Raw genomic sequence first — 26,732 nt, 5'->3', positions numbered from 1 at the left:
AATGTCTAAGTACAAACAACTGAAAGACAAGCGTTTTCGAGACTCAACTCGCGCGAAAGGCTACGAAGAATTTTCTGTTACGATCTACTTCTCGGTTACATTCGCCGAGATAAAGAGCATGCGGCCGTTTCGGGCGTGTTACGACGATGGAGGCTTTTCCACTCGAACGGCCACGAAATTAAGAGTAAAATATTTAGCCGCTATCCGCGGAATTTTCTTTTGCGGAAGTTAGGAACGAGTTAGAGTGCGCACTGCACGGCGACGGCTGCGGATGGAGAAAGTATTCTCCGTGGGAAATAGCGGTAACGTCGCAAAGCTTTTAGTGGCGGGCGAGGGATGTGAAACGGAACGAACGGAAGACGATTCCGAACTGACAACACGGGAATCGAAGGTTGCGAGAGGATTCATTTCGCATTCCTTCATAAACAGAGATAAAACTTATAGTTGGAATTACAAAACAGGAAATCAGTTTCCGGTGAGACGAGTTATTATACACGCTATACAGGGTGGGGCAATAACTATGTCCACTTTGAATATTGCCGTTATTTGTAATAATATGAAAAAATGTTATGTACAAAAGTTACACGGTATAGAGGGGAGCAAATTGTGACACAAACATTTTCTGCATGGGTGAAGGCATAGAGGAGATTTCAAGGTCATCGCTATTTTTTTTAATCGAATGCTATGTTTTTTTTATCGCGACGTGATAGTTGAGACGACTTCAGCGAGCTATCATTGAAGGTCATGCAAGGTCAAATGTGGTAGCAAAATAAAATTTCTTACATTACAAGAGATGCTCGAAATGGTGACTGTTTGCGTCAATGCAAAGTTGCAATCTTCGTATCGCTGCATCACGTGCATGTCTTATCGTCTCTGAACTTATTCTAGCACATGCTGCAATTATCCGTTGTTTCATATTTTCTGGTGTAGTGGGTACTTCTTGATAAACAGCATTTTTCAATGCTCCCCAGAGAAAATAATCTAATGGGGTTAAATCTGTAGAACGAGGTGGCCAAGAAACTAATCCTCCACGTCCTATCCATTTATTTTGGTAAAGTTCGTTCAGTACATCTCTTACTCTCCGAGCATAATGTGCTGGACACCCGTCGTGCTGTAACCACATCATTTTGGCGAATGTTTAGTGGTACATTTTCTAATAAAGTCCCCCATGAAATAATACAGCTTGTGCTAGAGTAAGTTCAGAAACGATAAGACATGCATGTGATGCAGCGATACAAAGGTTGCAACTTTGCATTCACGCAAACGGTCACCACTTCGAGCGTCTCCTGTAATGTAAGAACATTCATTTTACTACCACATTTGACCTGGCATGACCTTCAATGATAGCTCACTGAAGTCGTCTCAACGCCGGCTATCACATTGCGATAAAAAAAACATAGCATTCCGTTAAAAAAAATAGAGATGACCTTGAAATCTCCTCTATGCCTTCACCCACGCAGAAAATGTTTGTGTCGCACTATGCCCCCCTCTATACCGTGTAAGTTTTGTATATAACATTTTTTCATATTATTACAAATAACGGCAATATTCAAAGTGGACATAGTTATTGCCCCACCCTGTATATCTAAAGTAACGAGTCGATAGTTATGAGTGTGTCGACACATCACAGTCATAAAGAGACTGCGGATGTTATATGCATTTGTAGCAAATTTTTACATGCAAAATGTAGTAAAATAAAAATTTTAATAAAAGTTAATGGTACTTATACAAAACCGCGGATAACATTTTTGCTTAGGAAAAATTTGTTCCAAATCACCTCACTAGTGACCCATTTCAGGGACCTACAACATTTTTGTTACACCCGTATACTACTATCAGTATAATAAGTGATTTAGTACAGGAAATACATTTCTACCTAGTTTTTATATTTATAAATTAATGTTTAAAATTCTGAACTTGCATAAACATCCGCAGTCTAGTCATAAACAAACATACAAATCTAGGTACGCAAATATCTTATTTCCAAAATACTACTACTAATAACACACCAACAGACATAAAAACGCTTTCGCAACCATTACATATTAATCCTGTTGAAAGCTGACTTCAAAAATGCAGTAATCGAGGAATAGAATAATATAACAGCTAGCATTAAATCCAATTTAGTAAATCCAATACATGGAACACTAACTGCAGTTGTACAATCGAAGGGAAACCCTACTAACAATAAGTACTACTAACTGTAGAATCACTTGCTGTTTTCCTAATAAATGTTTAAGTTATTTGAACATTTGATAGCGACTTAATAACTGTACGAATACTTATTCCTTGTTTATTTCTGTTATTTTGTGAATCATATTCATATGTATCTAAATAATGCAAATATTTTTCATCAGTTTATTTGACAATATTTCTGTAAACTTCAAGGAATATGTACAATATATTTGCTTTACAAATACTGTTTTTCAAACTCAATAATACGACGTTTTAGTTGCCATTGTATTGCAAGTACTTTCTACATCCACTGTACAGCGTTTCCATATTTGTTATTAAAGGACGTGTTCGGAATATATTCTTTGAGCAAGAATACACGCTTCATGTATTTCGAATAGTGTGACTCCCTTCTACAATACGGTTGTGAATATTTGCTGACCCTGATCTGACTTTCGAATAAACATGCTGCTTAAGATATTTACAAATAAAGAAATCGAATCAATTGAGATTTTTGACATTTCCTATTATAAGAAACATTGAAACACTGCACTCTGGACATAAATAATTTACAGATCTATGTTTATATAACTTTTTTTCATCACCACGATGAATAGAATACACTCATTACATTTGGCCATTGTTTTAGGAACACCGTGTGCACGTCTGTGCAACTTTTATAGTACATTCTATACTGAATTCGAATAGGTTTTCGTTTTTTTCCTATCAGCCATTTTTCAGCAACGCAACGTTGTAAATTTAAAACATTGTCCGAACGTATGTAACTCAATCTGAAAATAGCCAGCTTGTGTGTGATTGACCTTTCATGTATTCTCAGTTTTCATACGAAACTTTTCCACACCCCCAAAAAAAATGCAGAAAACGAATTTTCAATACAATTTTCAGGTTTAGAATGAACCGAAAATAAATTTGGAAGAATGTTAAACTTGCGAATTTATCTAACATATACAGAATTGTAAATGTATTCATACGGACAATACGTAAAACAGATTGCAATGAAGAGACTCGTGTATCAACCAAGTCCTATTCAATTGCACGCGTATTCAGCAAATTTTCAAATTCGATTTTCTCGAAAACAAAGCAATATGCGAAAAAATGTTATTACACATTTTTGACGTATTTTTGCATGTAAAATCACATACTTTCATGTTGTACCACCATTTGGGAAACACCCTGTATATTTTTCTCATAAACTAAAACATACTGTCGATTGAATACGATTCTTAAACCATTTAATGGAGGGTGTTGAGCGGTGCATCTGTATAGCACAATACAGGATAACGAAATCGAAGGCGCAATTTCTGACAGGTCTACTTTGGTAACAAAACAATAGGTACACGGACCGATTGTACGTTAGAGTGACTTCACCAACGGATAGCAGTCATAACCTGGGATTATTAAAACACTTGACAAACTCATCATCGCCCAAATTCTTAACTGTTCTAACAAAATTTAAAAAAAAAATTAGTTAATCAATCTTCGTGCGTCTCATTTATCCAAAGAATACAAACTCACCAGAAGATAAAGTAATTTCAACCTAGAAAGCAACAAATATTCTTTTGAGTTCTAACTCCGAAACTTTGAAAGTTTTTTTTTCTTAATGGTTATATCTCCAAATATTAACAACAACTAAAAATTTATGTAATAAATAGCTATTCAGTGTATGATATTATAGTGTGTTTGATTATTTCACTATCTTCCTATTTCTATAATATTAAACTGCGTACATTTTAAACTCAGTCTTCTCAGCATAGAAACTAGTAGAGATAAAATAATTAAGGACTAGAGCGATAACATTTCCAACTCTTGTCAATAGCCAAAGCATATCGTTGTTTTCGCAGCTAATTTCAAGAAATCCCAGAAATGCTTCAGGAAGGGGAAAAAAGCTCGGACCTTCTCCTTCCACCAACGCAATAAAATTTACTACACCCACATAAACACACCCTCTTTACTACACAACAAAACTAGCCAATGGAAACACACAAAAGTCAATGAAAAACGCAAACATTCACCAGTATTATGTTGCAGAGTCGATTCGCCACAGTTGAAGAAGAAAAGTAATTCAGAGTCAGTTAAAGTCAATTATAATAACTTTTTACTAAAATAGCTTTTTAACAAACAACTAGTGACGGCTGAAAACTTTTAAAGTTACTCAAGCGAGTGACCTTGACAACATATGTCAAGGTCAAGGTCATTAGTGGTGAGTCCCCTAAGCATCAGTTTCACCACACAAGTATAATAACAAAATTAATTAATTAATTTACTTGGAAAACGTGACACATCCGAAGGACTAAATCTAACCGATCGTCACTTTGCCTCTCAACATAGGGGGTATGAATACTTCCTTGTCTCAGTGTACACTGACGTCCAAACTCGGCTTCCGCTAGAGGAAAAGTGGCGTAGGGGAACGGCCTGTTCACTTGGTTTCGGAAGTTGCTAATATTTATGTCAAATTAACATTCGATTTAACCTTTATTTCAGTACTTGAAATAAATTTAACAAGTGGTAGGAGGCCCTTCTCCTACGCCACTTTTTCCTCTAGCAGAAGCCAAGTTTGCTCGTAATTAGCGACACCATTAAAGACACCTCATCGCTCTAGTTCTTAAGTATTCTATCTCCACTAGTTTCTAAACTGAGAAAACTGAGTTTAAAGTATACGAACTTTAATATTATCGAAGCAGGAAAATAGAGAAATAATCAAACACACTATAGTATCATCTACTGAATAGTTACTTATTACTAGATTGCGGATTTTATGCATTTATAATTCATAGGGCTTTGTGAGATACAATAAAAAACAAAACTTTCATCGGATCCATTGATTTTTCTGTTTTAGTCGGAACCCAATACGATACTTAAAAGGAAAAATAAATTTCTACATTTGCTCCTGTCTTTATAAATTACCTTCAAAAATGTTATTTTGCATAAAAATCCGCCGTCTACTTATTACAATATTTAAAAAAATGTTATCTTTTTATCAATCTAAATTCTCATGTTTTTGTCAGTATTTAGAGATACAATCATTAAGAAAAAAAAACTTTTAACGTTTCGGAATTAGGACTTGAAAGAATATTTGTTGTTTTCTCGATTGAATTGTCTTTATATTATGATGATTTTGTGTTCTTTGGACCAATGAGACGCACGTAGATTGGTTAACTAAATTCTTTTGAAAAATTCAGTTAACACAGTTAAGAACTCGGGCAACAATCTGTATTCTCCATCCATAACACTAACAGTTTGTTAACGGTTCGCGCCAATAAAACCGCTAAACGTTTACAGACAACGCCACGCGAGCACAAATTTCTTCGCCTGGGAAGAAGATTTCGCCGCGAAGTTTATAGTTCCCACCCGGATGAACATGTGCATACCCGCGAGAGACCGTGCACAACAACGCTTTTGAAATCCTTTAAGAAGCGTCTATGCGTCGTATGCATTCCGAGATTATTCAACTGGTGCTACCACCCGGTCTGTGCGCGGCGCCCGAAATGCGCAAAACGTCGGCGTCGCACGGCCCAGCCAGCGTTAAAGGAAGAGAAATGAGAGCTCACCTTAAGAGTATCCTGCAGGTTTTGTACTCTACAATGCATATGTACTTGAGCGCCGAGTTGCACGGTAATGTTGCTCTCCGGATCTTCGAAAAAGGGCCTGGGCTCGGGGATGCCGCCGGTTTCTGTCGCGAAACTTTCCACCTCATATACCTGCGAACCGAAGAGAGCATGATACGTGACTGTAATAACTCTTTCTTACGAATATCCGCGCACACCCTGCAGTCTCTGATTCTTAGAAATTTGGAAATGTCTGTGCTTTATATGTCACGTTTGGTTGAAATGTGACAAACTGACGACACTTTGATGGAAAAAGTTCATTTTATTTGCCAGGAAAATGGTCCTTCATTGACACGTAAGTCAGATAAAAAGTGAAATATAGAGAAAAAATCCTATGTCAGACGATAAATGACTTGGATTTGTTTAATATTTCATCGTTCAAATTTTTCCACATTCCTTTTTAAAGAAAAATTGAACCTAAAAATTGTAGAGTATACTATGTATATATTTCTTTGTCTTTATTGATAAATTTTGATCGAAAAATGTGTTGGAAATACATTCCCAAAAATACTAAGGGGATTTAACCCCTTAAATACGAAGGTTGATGAAAAAAACTAAGAATTTTAAATCCATTTCCGAAACCGGGTCGAGACATATTTTAAATTCGTAGTAACTGATTGTACTGACCCTGGCAGAAGATGTTTAATCGAACGAATTTACATGATCCCTGTAGTAATTCATTATTCGCACGGTAAACATAAAAAAGACTGACATACAATGTACATTACAGAAATAAAGTAGAAGAATATGTTAGCAAAAAATAAATATTCTGGTGTTGTAGCTGGATCATTCCACGCGAAATCGGATACCTTTTGGAGCACTATTTCGGATTTTGTTCCAATTTGGATATGTTATAGTCTTTGTCGATATATAAGCGTATCTGGAAGGATTTTTGAAAATTTAAAAAATTGTAGATTTTACAGCTGTTTGAAATTTAGGGTCAACCTTTTTTCAATAAATCATTACTATTGAACTGACAAACTGATCAAAATGAGCTTTGCGAGTACTTACAGTTACGACATCAAAGTATCAAACAAAAATTATTTCAGTTAAAAAAAGATATTTGTAAACCGTTTATTTTCCAATTGTTTTAAATAAATGCTCGGTTTTTATACTGCCGAACTATTCAAAAATTTGAAAAAAAAATGAGGATATAGCCCTATTTGTCCTCTTTATGGGAAAATTTAAAAAAAATGTGGAAATTATAAAATTGGCGATATGAAAATTGATTAAAGTTAACACTGCGTCGAAGCCCATCGACTCGAACGGGCGAGCCGTACCGGCTAGCCTAGTACCACACGCGTTGGTCGGAAAAGCCGGTGTAATTCGATGTAGTGTTCACTTCAATTAATTTTCATACGGCCAATGTTAAAGTGTCTATATTTTTGAAGATACGCCCATAAAGAGGACAAATAAGGCTATATCCTCATTTTTTGCAAATTTTTGAATAGTTCGACAGTATAAAAACAGGGAATTTATTTAAAACAATTGGAAAATAAGTGATTACAAAATGTCTCTTTTTAACTGAAATAATTTTTATTTGGGGTACACTTATGTCTTCACTGTAAGTACCCGCAAAGCTCATTTTGATCAGTTTGTTCCCTACTAGCAATTATTGTTGACATTTTGTTGGGCCTTCGTTGCAGTATTGGTTGGCCAACAGTTAGAATTGTCACCCATTATTGCAAGTGGGCCAACGATCATACCCAACGTTGGATATTCGTAATATACAGGGTGTAACAAAAATATTGTCCGACCGGAAATGCGGCACTCGGGGGGTGAATTGGAACAAGTTTTTCCGTAGCAACAATGTAATCTGAGGCTTCGTTACCGAGATATTAACGAAAAACCCCGACAAATCAGAGCGCGAGTTTGCCAGCCGAGTTCCCGTGCTATCGGTGGCTACGCGCTGCGATTTGTAGTAGTTGCAGTATTATAAGAAGTTTGTGGTTGTAACAACGTTTCTGATGCCTTTAAGACGATATTTAAATGTTGGCAAACTTTGGTTGGGCCAATGTTGTATTATCGTTGTAAATTTCATGATAATGAACCACCTGTAATAATTGTTGGCCCAACGTTGGATATTCGTTGGCAAATTGTCATAACTTTTCGTAATAGGCCCTATGTTGGGAATTTGTAAGCAAAAACATTAACCATATCTCAACTAATTCCCAGTTGTTGGCCACCGTTGGCCAACCATAAATGCTACAAGGATTAGTTCAATAGTCATGATTTATTGAAAAAAGGTTGACCCTAAATTTCAAAGAGCTGTAAAATCTACAATTTTTTAAATTTTCAAAAATCCTACCAGATACGTTTATATATTGATAAAGACTACAAACATATCCAAATTGAAACAAAATCTGAAATGGTGCTCCAAAAGGTGTCCGATTTCGCGTGGAATGATCCAGCTAAAAGTCACTGTCAATTAAATGTAAAAATAACAGAAAACTATGTTAGCAAAACCACAACATGTGAAAATATTTTCAGTTGTCTGAACAAAACGGACGATTATAAAAGTTGCTGAAAGATTGTTTTTGTAACATCTGGGACTAATTAAATATTTTCTCCATTCACAGCTTACTTTTCTACTACTATATTTTGAAGATAAATAGAGATATGCATTTTCATACTATCTTACTTAATTAAAAATTATAATTTCATTCTATTTCCTTCAATATTAGGAAAACAGTTTTTAAATGTAACATATTGATAATATGTATAACAAACGTTTAATTTATTTCACCAAACATTTTTTGACGTGGGTAGTACTACCTAATACAATAATAAATATTAGACCAAAAATTTTAATCGGATCTAACGTAATGTATGTTACACTGGTTTGTGTGTGTGTTATTTGATTAGATTGTAAATTAGAAAAGTTTTAGGATTAGTATAGAATTTACAGTTTTAGTATTAGGTCTAATAATAACATTATGTTTTGCGTTTGATGCAATAAAGACGATATATTTGTTATTTGTATTTTATCGTTTATATTAATTTCATTACTTTTTCAGATGAATACAAATATTAATGACTTTTAAGAAAAGAATTGCAAATATGTGCAACTATTTAAATATGAAGAGACAAGAACTAAATGCATATTATTAGAAGAGGACTACTTCGAAGAAAATTGATAACTAAACTGCGAATTTCTGTGCAAAATGACAATGATTGCTGAAGTGTTTCATAAGGACAAGAACAAACACAGGAAGTTCTTCCTTCTCTTAAGTATCTTATTGAGTTTGTAACAAAATAAAGCCTTCTCTTTTATTCTATTTCACGGAGCCCTATAGGCTGTAAACGCTAAAATCCGCAATCTATTGATAACATTTACTTGAAATCTACTAAAAGCTTTATTCGAAGCCAAAACTCCCAGTAGCATTTTATCGGGCCTCGCAAATCCGCGACAACGTAGTTACGTAATCTTTTCATAATAGTTCATAGTTATCGTTTTGTAAAGTAGAATTTATCGTCAGTGTTACAACGTACTGTTTAGTTGACTTTACACCCCAGTTACTCTGGATAACCGTTACTGTACTTCTTTGAAAGACGACGATTAATCAAACGAAATCCTTGAACTACGAAAGCAAACTTGAAGATACTAAACACTTTACATTTATACTCTCAATATTCTATATCCAAATTTAAATATTCCATATTCCTCTTCATTTAATTACGATTACCTCAATTTTTCAACCACGATAAATTTCTGAGTGCAGACAACAATTCTTGTTTTAATGCATTTTTCAGATAAACAAGTCAGAGAATAGATTTAAAATCATTAAAAAAAAGTAATCTATAAATGGAAGTATTACTTTAACCGTTTCAGTACTGCAGCTCGTTGTAGAAGTACCTCTCGAAAAATTCCAACCGAGCGCGACGTGTCGCTGTTATAACACTCAACGGTCACTCGCAGTTCTATCAGTTTGTGAAAATACTTGCATTCGGCAGTTATTAACTATCATTCAACTATACACTCAGCTTGTTACACTAACGATACACTGAGGTAGCGTCAAAGGGTGCCGTTAACTGAACGTATTCGGTCGATACACGGACATATTTCGACAACGAACGACACCAGCGCGATACTCTCGTTGCGCTTAAATGATTAAAATTGTCGACGTTAAATCTACCAAAAATCAATACAGAAAAGCAACCACAAAAATACACGCACGAACAAAAATGTTCTGACACTCGTAATTTTGCAGTTTAAAATCAAATACACTAAAACTTACTATTTGGAACAATCCATTTGATGGTTAATTGTTTCTTCCGAAGAATTCAGAATACGTTACTTGGTAATGAATAATAAGTGTCTTGCGGATTGATTTTCCGAAACTGAACGCAAAAAAAAAATGATTTATCCTGTTTAGCGTTCTGTCGCGATCAAAATAAAAAGCAAATCTGCATAAATTTTCTGAAACTCTTCACTACACTGAATTTTGATCTTCGTACACAGTATGAAACTTCTAATGAAACGAAAATATTAAGTTAGACATGACTCGGTCTGTATAGCAGAAACTGGACTTCTCTGTAACAAATTACTCGTTCGGAGTTCCGTGTAAAACTGGTTCGTTTCTGTTACAGGCAAGTGTAATGAGGATCACAGAAGGCGTGGTTAAAAATCGGTGTCACTATTTCGAATGGTATTGGTTGTACAGGGTATCCAAGAAAAACAGGAAAAAAGTAAAGAACATCCAATGAAGTGAGTGTAGAAACGAGCTGCCTGAGACTGTTGGTGGTAATAAATTATAAGTTGGTAGAGTGGTTTGAAGATACAGCATTGTGGTATGCAGATGTACTTTTTCTTCGCCGGTCGTCTATTATTTCCTGATTAATTTTTGTGCGGAAAATTACTCAATATGAGAAAATTCAGTTGTTCGACAGTCATTTACACATATTAATATTGCAAAATTTTTGATGATATGTGGACTAAAAAAGATAGAAGTACACTACCGTCCATAAGTCGTAGGACCCTAACATTAGTGCACGTAGAATAAGAACAAATTGATCGTCTTAAATAATGCAACTGAAATTTTTACTTTTTCTATTTACTTTCTATACGATACGTCGTCAACAATTCTAAATATTTTTGTATTGATATCCATGTTCGATTTAAATTTGACCAGTCGAATTGCACAAGCTACTTCCAGTACATATTCATAAAGTATCTATCATGTAATTCAACTCCAATTATATCTTAGTCTTCACCACAAATCTTTTTCACATTTTTCCATAGGTATTAAATTTCTAACTAATGTAGCAACTTCTCACTTATTACAATATATACTGGATGACCGTTGAAAAGTGTTGCATAATTCCGACCTAATTATTAATTTCTAATTTTCATTGAACGATTCTGTGATGTGTTTAATGTGTTTTATCGTGTATTTTTTGAGAAAAACAGATCAATGGAATAGAATTGCTTCCTGAACCAGTACACCTATGACGATTTATACAATATATCTCTAGAATAATCAAGTGTACAGTGATTTCCAGATGACAGTGGAACGTGGTATCCACGGTCAATTAAACATGTAATTCTAATCAGAATAACACATCAGTATTCTTTTTAAATTACGGCGAACAGATTAAATGTTTTGTCAAGTAGAGTCTGTGAACATTTCAAGGGCTTCTTGAAGCATCAAGCGGTAGATAAAAACTTTGCACAACACGCGGCGTAAAACGGTGCAAAAGGTAGAATCGCAGCTTTTTCAAAAGACATTTCAACTCCTCGTTCCAATTATGCAGCCGACTTACCTCGGTAAAAGGCGAACTGAGCTCATGCCAGAACGACCTCGGCAGGTTTTCCAGTCCAGGAAACGGCTTAGCACCTGAAACAATTTAGGACCAGATTATACGTACATCTGCCTAAGCTTTATTACTCGGGTACAACCGTGTAATTAAACCTTGACCACGAATTTACTGGTAACTTTGCTACTACTAAAGAATGACACGCTTTATGTTCGCTTGAATTTTTATAAACATTAAGCAGAATAATAATGGAATGTTAGAGAGCATTACCTTCTTATTGTGATAACATTGGATAGGCATGCACAGTAATGCAAACTGTATTGATTCTTTCTTGAGTAATATTTTCGTTTTGGTAACTGAAGACAAATACCTTCTTTGTATTACTTAATCATTAGATCTCAATTTAACCAATGGTACTAGTTAATTTTTCCACCAGAACGTCACCCTAGCCTAAGTTACAATACGGATATATTCCACCATCCATCTAACCATAAACAAGATATCCTCTATTCGTCTGCCTAATAAATGACCTATACTACTGAACTCGTCGATATGAGACCACACTTTGCTAATTTGAACCAAAACAAGATATATTCTAATATTCCTCTAAATAAAACTATTTGTCCCATTAATAACAGACCATATATTAGTAATACATACAGTAAAATATAATCTTCGTAATGACATCATAGCATATCCTATTACTCGATTATCATCAACTTGTTTCACTGAGAATTGACCTATACTACAAGGTAAGCTTGTGAACAAGAGACTACATTTCGCTATTCTGAACTACACAACAAGGTACATACAATAATCCATCTGAATAAAACAAGTTGACTCTACTTGACTGATTAGTAACTGACCATATGTTCCTGGCTTCATCAATGAAAAACAATACTCTGTTATTTGGATTCATGATAAGCCACATTCTATTATTCGTCTCAGCAAAACATGTTCCCGCAACTTGAATTATTACTACCTGACCATGAGCTACTGGCATTATGAATACACAACTGGACTCTGTCATTTCGATTCATAATGAAGTAGATTGTATTATTCGTCGGAGCAAAACATATTCCCCCTATTTGACTTACTAATACCTGACCATGAGCTACTGACATTATGAATAAAGAATTTTACCCTGCCATTTTGATTCCATAGCAAACTACGTTCTATTATTAGTCTCGGCAAAACGGGTTCACTCTACTTGTCTTATTACAAACTGACCATATGCTGCTAATAAAACCAGTAAACCAGCATTCTACTCTGACCCCCAGCAATGAATATTGCACCATTCGTCTGACACAGGATCTGTTCCCTTTGTCGGACCAATCACCGACCTATATCACTTCATCGACTACTACCAAACCACATCCAAGACACCAACCCAATTGCAGATACCCCCTTCCAGCTAACAATTACACTTAATACAACCCAACGACTAACCTTCTCTCATTTTAATTTAAAAGACACAAGTACACAGTAATAATCACATTCACGAGCTTTCCACGGAATTAGCGTGCTCTAAAACCCGCGCCAAAACAACCGGCAAACGGAACGGCAAAAGTTTACCCCGACGCGACGTTCGTATCTAAAACGCCGTGCGACCCCAGCGGGTAACGGCGGAAATACATTCATGTGTATCGTCTTGGAAACTGCCGGGTAGGGTCGCGTGTGCTCGCCGCTGATAAGGCCATTCTATCCGTCGACAACCGAAGGAGAGTTTCTCTCGATCCAGCCCCCGGGAAAGTGAAAAACTTTTACGCGAGGATACACCGGGCGAACTACGACGAGAGACCGGTTCTCATAGTAATTCGATCTGGCGCGCGTCTATTGCGCTAACGACGCAACGGCGAGACGGTGTTTGCGCCACGTAGACTTCTTTCGGATCCGGAAACAGGACGACGTTCCGCGTCCCGGATCGAAACGGGGATAAGACAAAGCCCCGCGTTTCGCGATGCACCACGGCTTACAGTGGTGATTTATAGCGGAAATATCAGGAAACTTTTATTACGAACGCGGTCACTCAGTTAGTGTCTTGTATCGCGAACTGATTTTGGTTGCGAGTAAGGTAATCTGTTCGGTATTTGTTTCGATTCCACTGGGGATCTTGATCTTGGAAACAGTTTGGTAAGGAACTTCCATGTAATAGGATGAATGTACTAACCCCTTACAGAAAGTACTTAACACGTTCAGTGCGAAGTCTCTACTCTGTTGCGTGGACGCGGCATGACTTCCGAATAAATAAAGGCAATATTAATAAAACGGAAGAATTATTTATCTTAACACGTCTTTTCTATTCTACAGTCGTATCACGACTCTACTCTCTCTCTCTCTGCTTTGGCGTTGTTACCAAAACGACGTCGATAACCTGAAGTCTCTCGCTTTAACATTATACAATACGTGCTACCTATCGGGTAACACGTAACAATACATACGGGGTGTCCCACCTAGCGTAAGCACTTTAATATTTTCTTACAGTACATTATTTTAGAAATATTGTGTAAAAATTTGATGTTGATCCGGCCAAAATTGGCAGAGTTATGCCTGTTTAAAGTATTCGGCTTTGAAAGTTTTGGAGCAGATATAAAGTGGTAGAATCCCTTTCTAGGGGTCTGTGAGTCATATATACTGTGCCCCAATGCAATTTATGGTTGTGTTAGTAAATACACAAAGCTATATGAAGCCGTAATACTAAGAATAACTATATATAAAAAATTTGCATTGATTCGGTTGTAAACCTAACTTGAAACTTTAAACGTGTTTTTCTGAAAACCACATTTTCAAATCGGTGACCAGAATATCTCGAAAACCGCTGCACCGAACTGATTCATCTTTGGTGGACTCATTCTATACAAAAGAATCTAGTGCCTGGTCGTGACTTTTTGTATTTTATTGCGTAGTTTTTATTTTATAGATAAAAAATGAACGATTCTTTTGGCGAAAATCGATACTTCGATTTTGAACAGCCGCCATTTTGTCGATAATTAATTTTTCAGGATACTGAACGATCGGGCACTAGACAATTTAATACATTAACTAAATTTGCTCGGATTTTTCATTTTAGGTAAACGAACTCGAAGTTACAGTGGTCACCGCAAAACGCCTAAAATAAAAGCGCCGCCGGGAGATCGCTGATATTTCCCCTAAGTATTCATATTTTGCATTGAAGAAATTATTATAAGCACTTTAACATGTACACTTTCGAATACAATGACGTATGTTTAAACAAGTCTTCAAGTTTTTAAAAAATAATTTCCGAAAGTACATGTCATTTTTTGAACTCGCAGATAGGCATAACCACTTAAGGCAGCCGTCCATCTAAGAGTTCCTCGCGCGAATTTCACTCGAGAATACTGTCACGACATATAACAAACACACAGACAGTTGACATAGAGTTGAACGATCCACTCGCGAGAAGTACTCTCGAGAGCAACTCGCGACAGTCAATAATATTATATCCGACAGTAGCTCGCCGAGAACAAAACAATTTCGTAATCGCGCGAGAAACATAATGTCCGGCAAGAATAATGTCTGCGTTTCTATTTCCATTTTTGTTATAATATTATACGCAATAACAAGAGCAGGCAGTTTTTCCACGTCCATAATCACTATCTCACCTCACGCTTAGTTCAAACCAAACTGCAGAACAGACAGGCATGGATGAATCTCTAGTCACTACACACGAGAGTCTAGTGGATGCGATTCTGAGAGTTCTGTGAGACAGTAAATTCTCGGCGAGCGTTCTAGCGACTACCTGAGATTAAAAACTCTTATTTTCGAATGGATACCCCACGTGACAGTACTCTTCAGCGCAACTCGCGCGAGAAACTCTCAAATGGACGGCTGCCTTCAGTATCTCACTTGCTTTTGATTTGCAGAAATTTGATTTTAATAAATACTCAAAGTGATGTCCATCAACTTCGACACCTTTTTGCGCTAATCCATCTACCGTAATTACATATTCTATTATTTAAACCTACTCCCATACCTTTGTGAATTTTTCGTACTTAAGGTCACACGAAGGTCACACTATTGTAGGTCATTGGATTGGTCTTGATCTTAACTATTACATCACCCTGACAAAATATATAGTCCCACTTAAAAAAAAAAAAGACGAGCTTGAAATTTCGAAACATAATACCTTGAGAAAAATTGTTGCTTATAGAAAATTTTTCAGATTTCCTAGCACAAGAATCTACTGAACGTCATGAACGCCCTGAGGAAGAAGACAATCATGCTGATTGTGTGGGATGTGGGGAGCAGTAGAACAGTACATCGAAACGAGACGACTAGGTTTGATGTGTGAACTGTGGTTTTACGAAGGATGTTCAAACTGTTTGAACTTATGGAATGTATGTGGAAAAGTTTCATGCAAAAAAACAAATCATTTGACGTTCTATTAGGCTCTTAACGTGTATTTTTTACTTGGCCCATGAGAACCTGAACCATGGGTCATCCCACCTTTAAATGTATTATTATTTTTTGAATTTACTTCTATATTATACATCCACATGTATTTAGTTTCACAAATATACCTACCCTTTTTCTTTATACAAGGTGTAGCAAAAATATTGTCCGACCCGGAAATGGGGCACTCGGGGGGTGAATTGGAACAAGTTTTTCCTTAGCAACAATCTAATCTGAGGCTTCGTTACTGAGATATTAACGAATAACCCCGACGAATCAGAGCGCGAATTTGCCAGCCGAGTTCCCGCGCTAGCGGTGGCTACGCTCTGCAATTTGTAGCCAAATTTGTAGCCGATTTGTAGGTCAAGGTTTTTCGTTAATATCTCGGTAACGAAGCCTCAGATTAGATTGTTGTTAAGGAAAAACTTGTTCCAATTTACCCCCCGAGTGCCCCATTTCCGGGTCGGAGAACATTTTTGTTACACCCTGTATATCGATACTTACAATGCACTAATTTTTTTTTAAATCTGATCCATCACCCAACGACATCCCTGCTAATAATACAGGTAAGAAACATTTCTTGAAATTACCGATTGGACACGATGGGCCGTCTAAACGATCATCGAGTAACAACGTCCCGCCGCGGCTCCTCTGTCTCGCGTTTTCTGGCGTCCCGGACGCACGGAAGAAGTAATAAAGGCAGTTTTCCAGGCTGGTCCCGCGTTCTTTGAAACGAAACCGAGAAACTGAGCAATCTCGCCGGTTATAAAGGCCCGCACGCGTCGGCGGCGGCTGAAAGAGACACACAGGCCAGCCGGCGGGGAAATAAAGTAAGGAAAGTGGAATTCGAAAGACCACAAGGGAGCGCAATATCACTCCATCAAATTCGGCTGGGTGGAACGACGCGCTTGGGGTCGCGGGCCGAGTCGTTCATCCGGAAGAACTTTAAGGTGGGTTCCTCCTTTCATTTCCTGAAGAAGTCCATCCCGAGCTGGCGACCGAACGGGACGCACCTGGAAATTATTTTCCCAGCTGATCGCTTCTTGCCGGAGCTACAAGCAAACTACCCTATTTTCCACAAAATTCCATCTTATTCTTGGGTTCCCGTTAACCATCCCTCCCAGTCCGTGGCGACGCTTTATCCCCTACCACCGTCTTTCCCCGCCCCCTCCCAACGAGCCAGAGAGCTTCGCTCTCGTTTCTAACTATTTCGTGAAGAACGACAGGATAATCCTTGAGAAATTTATCAGCTCCCGGAGGCGAGAGCGACCGCCCTCCCGGTCCATTCGGGCCAGGACCAATCTCGCAAGGTGAATTCGCCCGGTACAGGGGCCGCGCGCGGCGAGAAAAGGAACGAACGGACTTCTAATATCTGCTAGAAAGACGGAGCACATAATCTCCCCGAAAGGATAAATCCCCCGGTCGTCGGGCAGGATTTCGAAATACGTCCGCGAGAGGAACGTCGCGTTTGGTATTAGTCAACGGTTCCGACTAGACTGGACGTAGTCAGGGAACTGTTTGGGACTGTTGGTTTTAGAACACGTGAGACATTCTTTATTCGAATATTTACATCTTCTGTTTGACATGTGTTACAGCCAGTTCAGACGATACGGTTTTTTAACCAATTCGGTAATTTTGCCGAATCGATAATAAAGCAGTATTCATCTGGGGTGTGCGGGTACCCGACATTTCGGGATCGGGTCGGGGCGGGAGAAGTCGGACGAGACAGATGTCGGGTCCCGTGAGATCTTCGGGTCCCGTAACATGTTCGGGTCCCGAATGATATTATCGAGAACTTTTCCGTCTAACGGCAAAAAATGATACTATACGATAAGATGCCATATTAAATCTTCAGGTTCATGATACAAACATTATAAGGAAAATACAGTGTGACACATCTAAAACAGGTCACCTGAATATCTTGACTGTTACTGGTGACAGAAAAAATGTGGCAGGCCAAACTTGCATGGTATCGAGGAGCACATAATTTGATGTGAATAGTTTTTAGATGAAGATCAACTTCGTTTTTTTAAATGGAAAGAAATGTTTCTTATGTACCTTCATAAACAGGTCACTGTATGCATCTTAAAACGCTTTACTAGATAATATGTAAACCAACATGCCTTTCCATTTAGAAAAACCAAGTTGACCTTCATATGACCTCTACGTGTCCGCCTATCAAAAAACTATTCATATTGAATTATGATGTTCCTCGATCCCATGCAAATTAGGTCTGACATATTTTTTCTATCACCAGTAACAGCTTGTACAGGGTATTTCACGTAACTTGACCACCTTAAATATATCGCTTATTTTGTATGATAGAAAAAATATCAGGGGAAAAAAATATTCTGTTCGAAGGCGCCAATACGGTGATGGGCCGAATGTTTTTCTCAAGGTCATTTTTCTTGAGATTTCAAGTTCATCGATTTTTTTTTTAATGGGACTACTTATAATGAATATATACTTTTATAATGAATATTTTCACTACAATACTCTTATAGCATATAAAAAAACAAATCCAACGAGGTGCAATATGTTGACCTTCACGTGACCTTTAGCGAAAAAATCATGAAATGTTTGTCAGTAAGCTCAGTACGCGTTCGGGGACGGTAAATGAAGGAATTTCAATTTCATTGGAACAGTGTACCGTGTAATTGTCCCTGGTGCTAGTGAACAGATATTCGTATTCTCCTTTCATCGGCAGAAAACATGCGACAAAGGGTTCTACATGAATGTAGATCAATTACTGCAGAGCAACTTAAAAATGTACAGCAAGAATTTATTTACCGCCTCCAAAAATGTATCCAGATTCATGGTGCACAATTTGAACACCTTCTAAAATAAAGATTTAACTAAAGACTGTTCCAATGAAATTGAAATTCCTTCATTAACCGTTCTCGAACGCGTACTGAGCTTACTGACAAACATTTCATGATTTTTTCGCTAAAGGTCACGTGAAGGTCAACATATTGCACCTCGTTGGATTTGTTTTTTTATACGCTATAAGAGTATTGTAGTGAACATATGTAGTCCCATTAAAAAAAAATTCGATGACCTTGAAATCTCGAAAAAAATGACCTTGAGAACAAATTCGGCCCATCACCGTATTGGCGCCTTCGAACAGAATATTTTTCTCCCTTGATATTTTTTCTATCATACGAAATAAGCGCTATATTTAAGGTGGTCAAGTTACGTGAAATACCCTGTATATTCAGGTAGCCTGTTTGAGGTGCCTCGTCCTGGTATTTGTCTCAAAATCCAAGACCATATCGCTGACAAGAAGTAACTTCTTGTTTATAGTATTTACCAGAATCTGCCAGTACAGGAAAACACGTTTCCGCGGCAACAGTGTAATCTGTGCTTCTTTCTTTGAAAACAAGCGAGACTCTGAAAAATCTGATTAAAAGAATCATTGTTCACACTCCACGATATAATGAATAAACTGCTTGCCGGTGTTCCTCCATTACCCATTCACCTCGCATTTCTATTTATTCCTCGAAACGAATGAGAGAAAAAATCCACCGTTTCGCGTTTCCACATTTCTATACAATCGAGCGAACGAAGGATTCACGAATGCGCAGCCACGAACAAAACGCGTAGGTCTTTGTACGGGCCTTGAAATAAATCACGGGCCCTCCTACCCCCCGGTGATCCAATTAATGGACCCACTTGTAAATCATGAATTCTTTCAACGGGTTGAAAGACTGTTAAAATGACAATAGATACCCCACCACTTTTCGACTCCTCGATTCCTAGCGCTTCGCTCGGTAATGGAAGGGCTGTCTTGGATCGAAAACTGCGTCGGATAGAGGTCGGTTTGTCGCTCTGTACACCGTCCGATTTATGGATCCTGTCCGTGTCCCTCCAATTTATGGGAATCCAATGCCTTAATTGGAAAATTATAGGACAATGTCTTTGCACCGACCGGTCGGACCACGGCTCGTTATTCAATGCGTATAATCTGTTCCCCTCGACGACTTCTGGTGCCACACCACCGATATTTCCTGTCCTGAAGGAACCAACGACCTGACTTCGAGTTAACTCTGCTTTTATCCTCATTTATTCTTCACGTATGCATCCCTTCGGATAAAATTACTACAAGCTTTGAAACGATTTGTCCTTGCGAAATGGCAAACATAAAAAACGTAGACGTAAAATTTAAGTACGTTGGATACTAGAAACAAACATTTAAAAACATAATACCTATTGAAATATAATTATCATTTCCGGTCATATGGACCCGAGGAGAACAGCAGAGTTAAAGGAGGTTCCATTTCGTGGAACAGTATTTCGAAAATCAGATCAACCATATGCTGTGCCCTTATTTCATAAATAAATCATATTCTACACACTAATATTACCGTGGAATACTACCCCTGATGAATTCCCACCGAGTGTTTAATTCAAATGTTTGGTGTAATATAATTGACAAAATATCTAGGGATGAACTTAAGTTCCAAACTTAAAGGGAGGTTCAACCTTGTGAGTCCTAAAAAGTAGGTAATATTTGCAAATTTTTTGTAAAAAAAAACGTTAGACAGATTCATTTGAAATTTGAGGAGTTGTTTCGTTGTAGTTCTAACTATAATTTAAAATTTTTGTGTGGCGATACAAAAAAGGTCATGCGTGTATAGTGCGCCGATTGCAAAACGTTGAGAAAAAATCGGCTAGTCCTGCCGTTGATGGAAGGAACGCTATGGTTTATCTGAAACACAAAAAGGAAATGAAATCCTTAATCTGTATGAGTATGGCTATCTGTGGAACTAGAATTCTTGCTGTATCTATTAGCGTTCTTTTCTTATTTAAAAAACTTTTTGTGATTTTTGAACGAAATACAATCTTTCTTTTTGGAAAAGCTGTTATATCCTATAGTTTCATTTCCTCTTTTCATTGCACATTTTCTCGTATTGCGAAATGACGACGCAAAATGTCTACGCTGAATTGATCAACGGTGATCACGAAGTTCATCGGACGGGAAATGCTTAATCGACATTCCTCGTCGTCCATTGGATCAGGGAACTGACGAAATCTCTACACGATTTTATACGGTCACCAGGGCAATATAAGCACACGGGAAACGACACAAGAGCTTTTTTTTCTTCTTATTTCAGCAGTCGCGGTTGATGGTGATTCGTCTATTCTTCAGGCGCAACGGCGAGTTCGTTCGTTCGCTCTTCGACTTCGCTCCATTATTTACACGGAAGTAGTTTTCCGTGACGTTTCCTATTTTCGGCGACGCGAGCTTGCGATTACGCGGGGCCTGACAGGCGAGTTTTCGAAAACACCGGACCGTAAAGTGTAATGCCGCGTACCCATCTGAGCATGCGGGCCGCATGAGCACAGGATAAGTGGCTGACGGACGCCGAAGAAGCGAACGTGCTCGGGTGTGGACGGCGAAGCGTGCACGAAGCCGAACATTTGGGGCCGTTCCCTTCGTTGGCGGTACTTCAAAGTGAGCATGCTGTCGGATGGAAGGTTGAATGTGTGTTGTATTGATGTGAATGGTGAACCCGTCAACGACGAAGGATCGCAGGAATCCAAAAAATTTCTAACACTATTTTAATGGTTTCAATGATTCTAGTATGGTATCATTTAAAAAAGTTACTTCTGCATAGATCAATATTACATTCAGCGATTAATATTACAAAGTAATTTACGTGTGATAACTCAATATGTGAAAAACTTCGTTTCGGTCGCTGACAATAAACAAACATTGGATGCTGCAATTCTTGGCGGTTGCGAGAAGTTTTTGTAGATAACTTGTTACATGCCAGCTAGTTAGGACGTGAACTGCGGAAAACGCCTAAACATGGCGATTAGTCAGTAGCATTTAGTCACTAACAATAAGTGAAAAGAACCTTTGCTACTTCTATAGTTCGTGCCACGTCATTCCTTTTCCATTTCTTTCTTTTAAACACAATGGTAATTTAGTAAACACAATAGCGACATACTGATTCCAATTTTAACATAGCATTAATAAAACCAACAAATTTTCTGTTGACACGAGTGTGAAGTTTTTAAATTGATTACTTCATATTTCAGCATTTACTTTTGTCTGAAATATTTCATTGTACCTTTTGGTGTATATTCTATCAGTTTTCTTGATCCACCAACGCTTCTTACTCTGATTTTTCTTCTGTAATAATATATGTAATACTATACGCTATCATTAGCTAACAAGGTAATGATTCCCTAACTACCACTTTGATTTTATCGATCATTTGCAGGATGATACAATACATATTTCTAATGATTGTGTGAAATATTATCCGTAGTTACTTGATAGTTTTGAAGGTATAATTAATTAAAGTCACATACTTAGTTATATATGTACTATGAATATAGGTGTCTGTTTGTGATATTATTGTAAAAAGTTAATGTTTCTGTAGTAATTAATTAGTCTTGTAGTAATTAATTTTCACGCAACAAATCAATTTACCATCGCGGATTTTCACAAACAGACATATATACTCATAGTATATATGTAACTAGGTATGTAACTTGAATTAATTATACTTTCAGACCTATCAAGTAACTACGGCTAATATATCACAACTATCGTTAGAAACATGTAGGGTAAAGCAACCAGAAATTGACTGCTTACCAGTGAATGACCATTAAACAAGAAATGTAAACTATAAATTTAAAAAGTATTAAGTGTTTATAAATGGCCCTTAGTTCCACCTTCAATATCCCATATTTTTAATTCAGCGTATTAAGTAAACATTAGTAAGTACAATTCTTATAAAAATATTTTGGAAATGTAGCAGTAATGTACTGGACTTTCACATGTTTTGCAGTTTATAAATAATTTTTTAAAAATTACTATAAGAATAAGTAATTATTTTTATAAAAATTTCAAGAAAAATATATGTAATTGCAATTTCAACACTTGTTTAGTTGTTATAAATAAATACATTCACGTATTAATCTCAAACGTCCATAAATGGAACAATTCGGTCCTTCACTGGTTGGTTTACCCTATTCTATCATCCTACAAAATATCGATAAAATCGAAGTGGTACAATTGGGGTCCTTCCCTTGTAAGTACAATATCTCACAATTAAATTTCTCTTTTGATTGGTAAGCAATCAACCGGAACATGACCAAGCTCCAGTGTATCAGAGAAGCACCACAAGACACACACCAGTATCAGTGTGTCTTCGACCCCCTGATGAAGCTACCTGCAATGCTTGCGAAACGTTGGGAAAACAATTCCACAAGGACACGGCTTATACCCGAAAGCCTCAACAGTGAGAACTGTAGAATATATTTTTTTTGTTATCAAGAACGAGAGTGATTTCTTATCCCTTTCGTTCCCTATCCAAACTGCGTACTTCACCGGTAAGTTTAGACAGAGCGTGCTTTAGCACCTTAAAAGAACCAAGATCCGTAATTATAAATAAAGTAACGACCGCAACGCGGGACGTAAGAAAGCTACCATTTTAACAATTTTTCATTTTCCTTAATGGTTCTAGTTCCACAGATAGCCATACTCATACAGATTAAGGATCTCATTTCCTTTTTGTATTTCAGATAAACAATAGCATTCTTTCCATCAACACCGATTTTTTCTCAATGATTTGCAATCGACTCATTATACACGCACAACTTTTTTCGTATTGCCACGCAAAAATTAAAAATAATAGTTAGAACTACATCAAAGCAACCCCACAAATTTCAAATGAATCTGTACAACAGTTTTTTTTTCAGAAAAATCGCAAATGTTACCTACTTTTTAGGACCCACAAGGTAGAACTCCTCCTTAAGGTAGAAATACATACAGAAAGAAAGAGAGTTGAGCTAGATGGAAAATACAAAGATGTGTAATGTATTGGTCGTTAAATAAACGATCGCAATTATCTTTATAAAAGAAAGTACTCCTATATATAATAGCAATAAAACCCATATAGGCTTCTGATATAAAACTAGGGGGCTGTACAAGTAAGTTGAACCTAAAAGTACTACACAGATTGCACAATAAGACACTGTGAGTAATTAATGTTGTACCATGATATGAAAGAAAGAAACGATTATATCCATCGAGACCTAGGAATAAAGGAAACTAGAGACGAACCTGCACTTATAACATCCTAATACCGAAGCATTGAAACTACCACAAAACACTAATGATCTCTGTGACGAAAAATTGGAAAACAACACAGCCTCATCACAAATAACGTACAAGAATTTCTAATAAGGTACTTCTAATGAAAAGTACCCTCATTCGCGTTAACAACACGTACAAAGAAACTGCTGATTAACCTTGAACGTAAATTAAATTGTAATTAGTGCTTTAAGAAAAGAAATATAAAACTGTTCGACATTATATTTTATATTTTTAAATTAATAGAGTTTCAGCTATGATATTTTGTCATGTTACAATCCATAATTAATAAGAACAAAAGAGTGAATAATTCTGCTCCTCAAGTGTGAGTAAACTTTCACCAATTCACCGACAATATTGTTAACGTAAGGAAAGTATCAGTAGCAGAGATGACATATTAGGTCGTCACATAAATTTTATATTTCACTGTTCCAAATTATAAAAAAATTATGATCTGATACGAACTGAGAAACTGACAGTATGAATATTATTTAAACAGAATAAAATTTGGTTGACAGATATAGTGTAACAGAGAGTAAAAACTTCTTGTTAATCAAATTAAATCGCCATCTAACGAATCTACCAAAGGGTCCAAATTTCTGTAGCAACCTAGTAACAAACCGTACTCTAATCAGCTGGCCTCTGAAAGACATAACCTTCGTGTAGATGTTCAGGAAAATGAAGTCTCGATTTCAGAAACATTCTGTCACTCTCCGACAGAGTGTAGCAATTGTGTAAAAGTGTCGAGAAACCAATCAAAAGTATTCTGATATTTCTTCGTCAAATATGAACTTCTTTGCGTGCTTACCTAACGAACCGGCGGCACACAGAAAGTGTAGCTGGTGGACCAAAATGGAGGCCACCACGGCCGAAAGACAACACAACATCGTAGCCGATCCTCAACTCATCGCTGTTTCGAAAGTTTGGACTCGATGCCTCTGGTCTCCTGATCTGAAATTTCGAAATAACATTTGTTAGTGTAAAATCCTAATTTTCTATCCGAACAATGTGTTATTCATCCAGGATTCATTCTTATAAGTAGTGTCAGTGTTGCTATTTATTCCTATCATTAGTACAAGTTCATCTTTAGATTATAATATCGCAGCCCCACAAGAAAAATGTCACAAGTCGAAAACATGTAATTTTTCGGAGGAGAATCTTTACAAAGAAAACTAATTCATTGCGTAGAATTACAAATATTAAACAAAGTGACCATAGACCTTGGCCTTTTGACATTTCTGTGGATGGTGGATTACGTATTAGAAGATATTTTACGCGATAAAATGACAATTTTTGACATTTGTCTCGCGGGGTACAACATCATACGTCATCAAAAACACAATTTCATCAACTGTTCGACTTCAGAATTCAAATTATTGCTCCATTTAAATAACTTCAAGGTAATCCTGAATTTCCCATCAATACATTTACCGCTACGACAGTCATCGATGACCGACACTTCAAAATAAAAAGTCGAACAAGACTCTCCCAGCCATAAATGCGTGAACAGAAATCGTTTTGACGCAACAATTTTGTACAAACCATTTTTCACCATTTTTTTCTAAATATTTGAAGCATCATTCCGACTGTATTCCGTGTATACCATAAATGTTTAAAATGCATTATTTATTTATCATTTTATACTTTAAAATTCTTTTTCACTCGCCACGAGTTATCCCCCTCAAAATAGCATTAGGTAGAGTCAATTATAAAAAAAGCGTGTCGTCGTGTCACGTGCCATAGTCTCGAGCAAAAAAAAAAAACGTCGAGTAAATGGATCCAAGGGGTCAACTACATAATCCAAATTGATATCTGAAATTGAATCTTATCGCACGGTAATTAAAGATAAAACAGGGCTAGACGGATGTGGCCGTTAATTATACTCGATTCAGTCCTCCCCTTCGCGCCGCGCGATGTCAAACGATCCTGGGCAAGCCTCCTGAAATCCCCCCGGACTTCGAAATAACACCACCGGTTACCCCGAAGCTGACCCAATCGGGTTCGAGAGACGCAAAGCCTCCCTAGGCAGAGATCAATGCGTTAGTCGACCGATCTGAGTCTAGTGCCGAGAAAAAGGATCGACCCTTTTCGCAGTCGGATTAACAGTTTAACACACCCTGCCCAGTCTGTGTCCCATTTCCACACGAGTATGAACTTTTACGACCCTGAACCGTCGCGCCCTGGCCGAAAATTGAAATCGAATTGGATCCTCGGAAGAAAAAAGTAAAAAATATTCAGGTTCTAATAGTCATGGGATGGGCAAGCTAAAAATATAAGGGGTATAGAAGAGATGGTACGGGCTAGCAACTCTTACTTCGGAACTTATTGCTAAACCTATTGAAGATTTTTAAGATGTAACACTTCAATGTATCCAAAACGTGTTCAGTTTGTTTACTTTTACTTTATGATACAGAGTTAAATTCAAGCTTCTTTTATTCTTGAATCGTAGTTTCACATTATTCCCGCTAGGATGAATCATCTAATATGAGCCCATCTTTTCAACTAACCCATATCGTCGCTCTAGTTCTTAATTGTTCTACCTAGACTAATTTCTAAACTGAGAAAACTCAAAAGACTTGAAAGAATGTTTGTTGTATTCTAGGTTGAATTTTCTTTATATTATGGTGAATTTGTATTTATTGAAACAATGAGAC

The 26,732-nt window shown here is 37.1% G+C and overlaps 1 protein-coding gene across 1 annotated transcript in view; it reads right to left on the bottom strand.

Annotated features, from left to right (window-relative positions):
• LOC107186365 overlaps positions 1-24,965 on the bottom strand; it is a 71,742-nt gene extending 46,777 nt beyond the window's left edge. Inside the window, exons 1-3 of the mRNA XM_015574210.1 lie at positions 24,887-24,965; positions 11,562-11,635; positions 5,742-5,891 (exon numbers count right to left, since the gene is read on the bottom strand). Of these exons, the coding sequence (XP_015429696.1) occupies positions 5,742-5,891; positions 11,562-11,635; positions 24,887-24,965 (303 nt within the window). The remainder of the gene's footprint in view (positions 1-5,741; positions 5,892-11,561; positions 11,636-24,886) is intronic.
• Positions 24,966-26,732: the final 1,767 nt, after the last annotated feature.

The sequence above is a fragment of the Dufourea novaeangliae genome, unplaced genomic scaffold (assembly GCF_001272555.1).
Source record: "Dufourea novaeangliae isolate 0120121106 unplaced genomic scaffold, ASM127255v1 scaffold78, whole genome shotgun sequence".
Classification (NCBI taxonomy): Eukaryota; Metazoa; Arthropoda; class Insecta; order Hymenoptera; family Halictidae; genus Dufourea; species Dufourea novaeangliae.
Note: the sequence above shows the minus strand (reverse complement) of the source record. Positions and strands in the feature narration are given on the sequence as shown.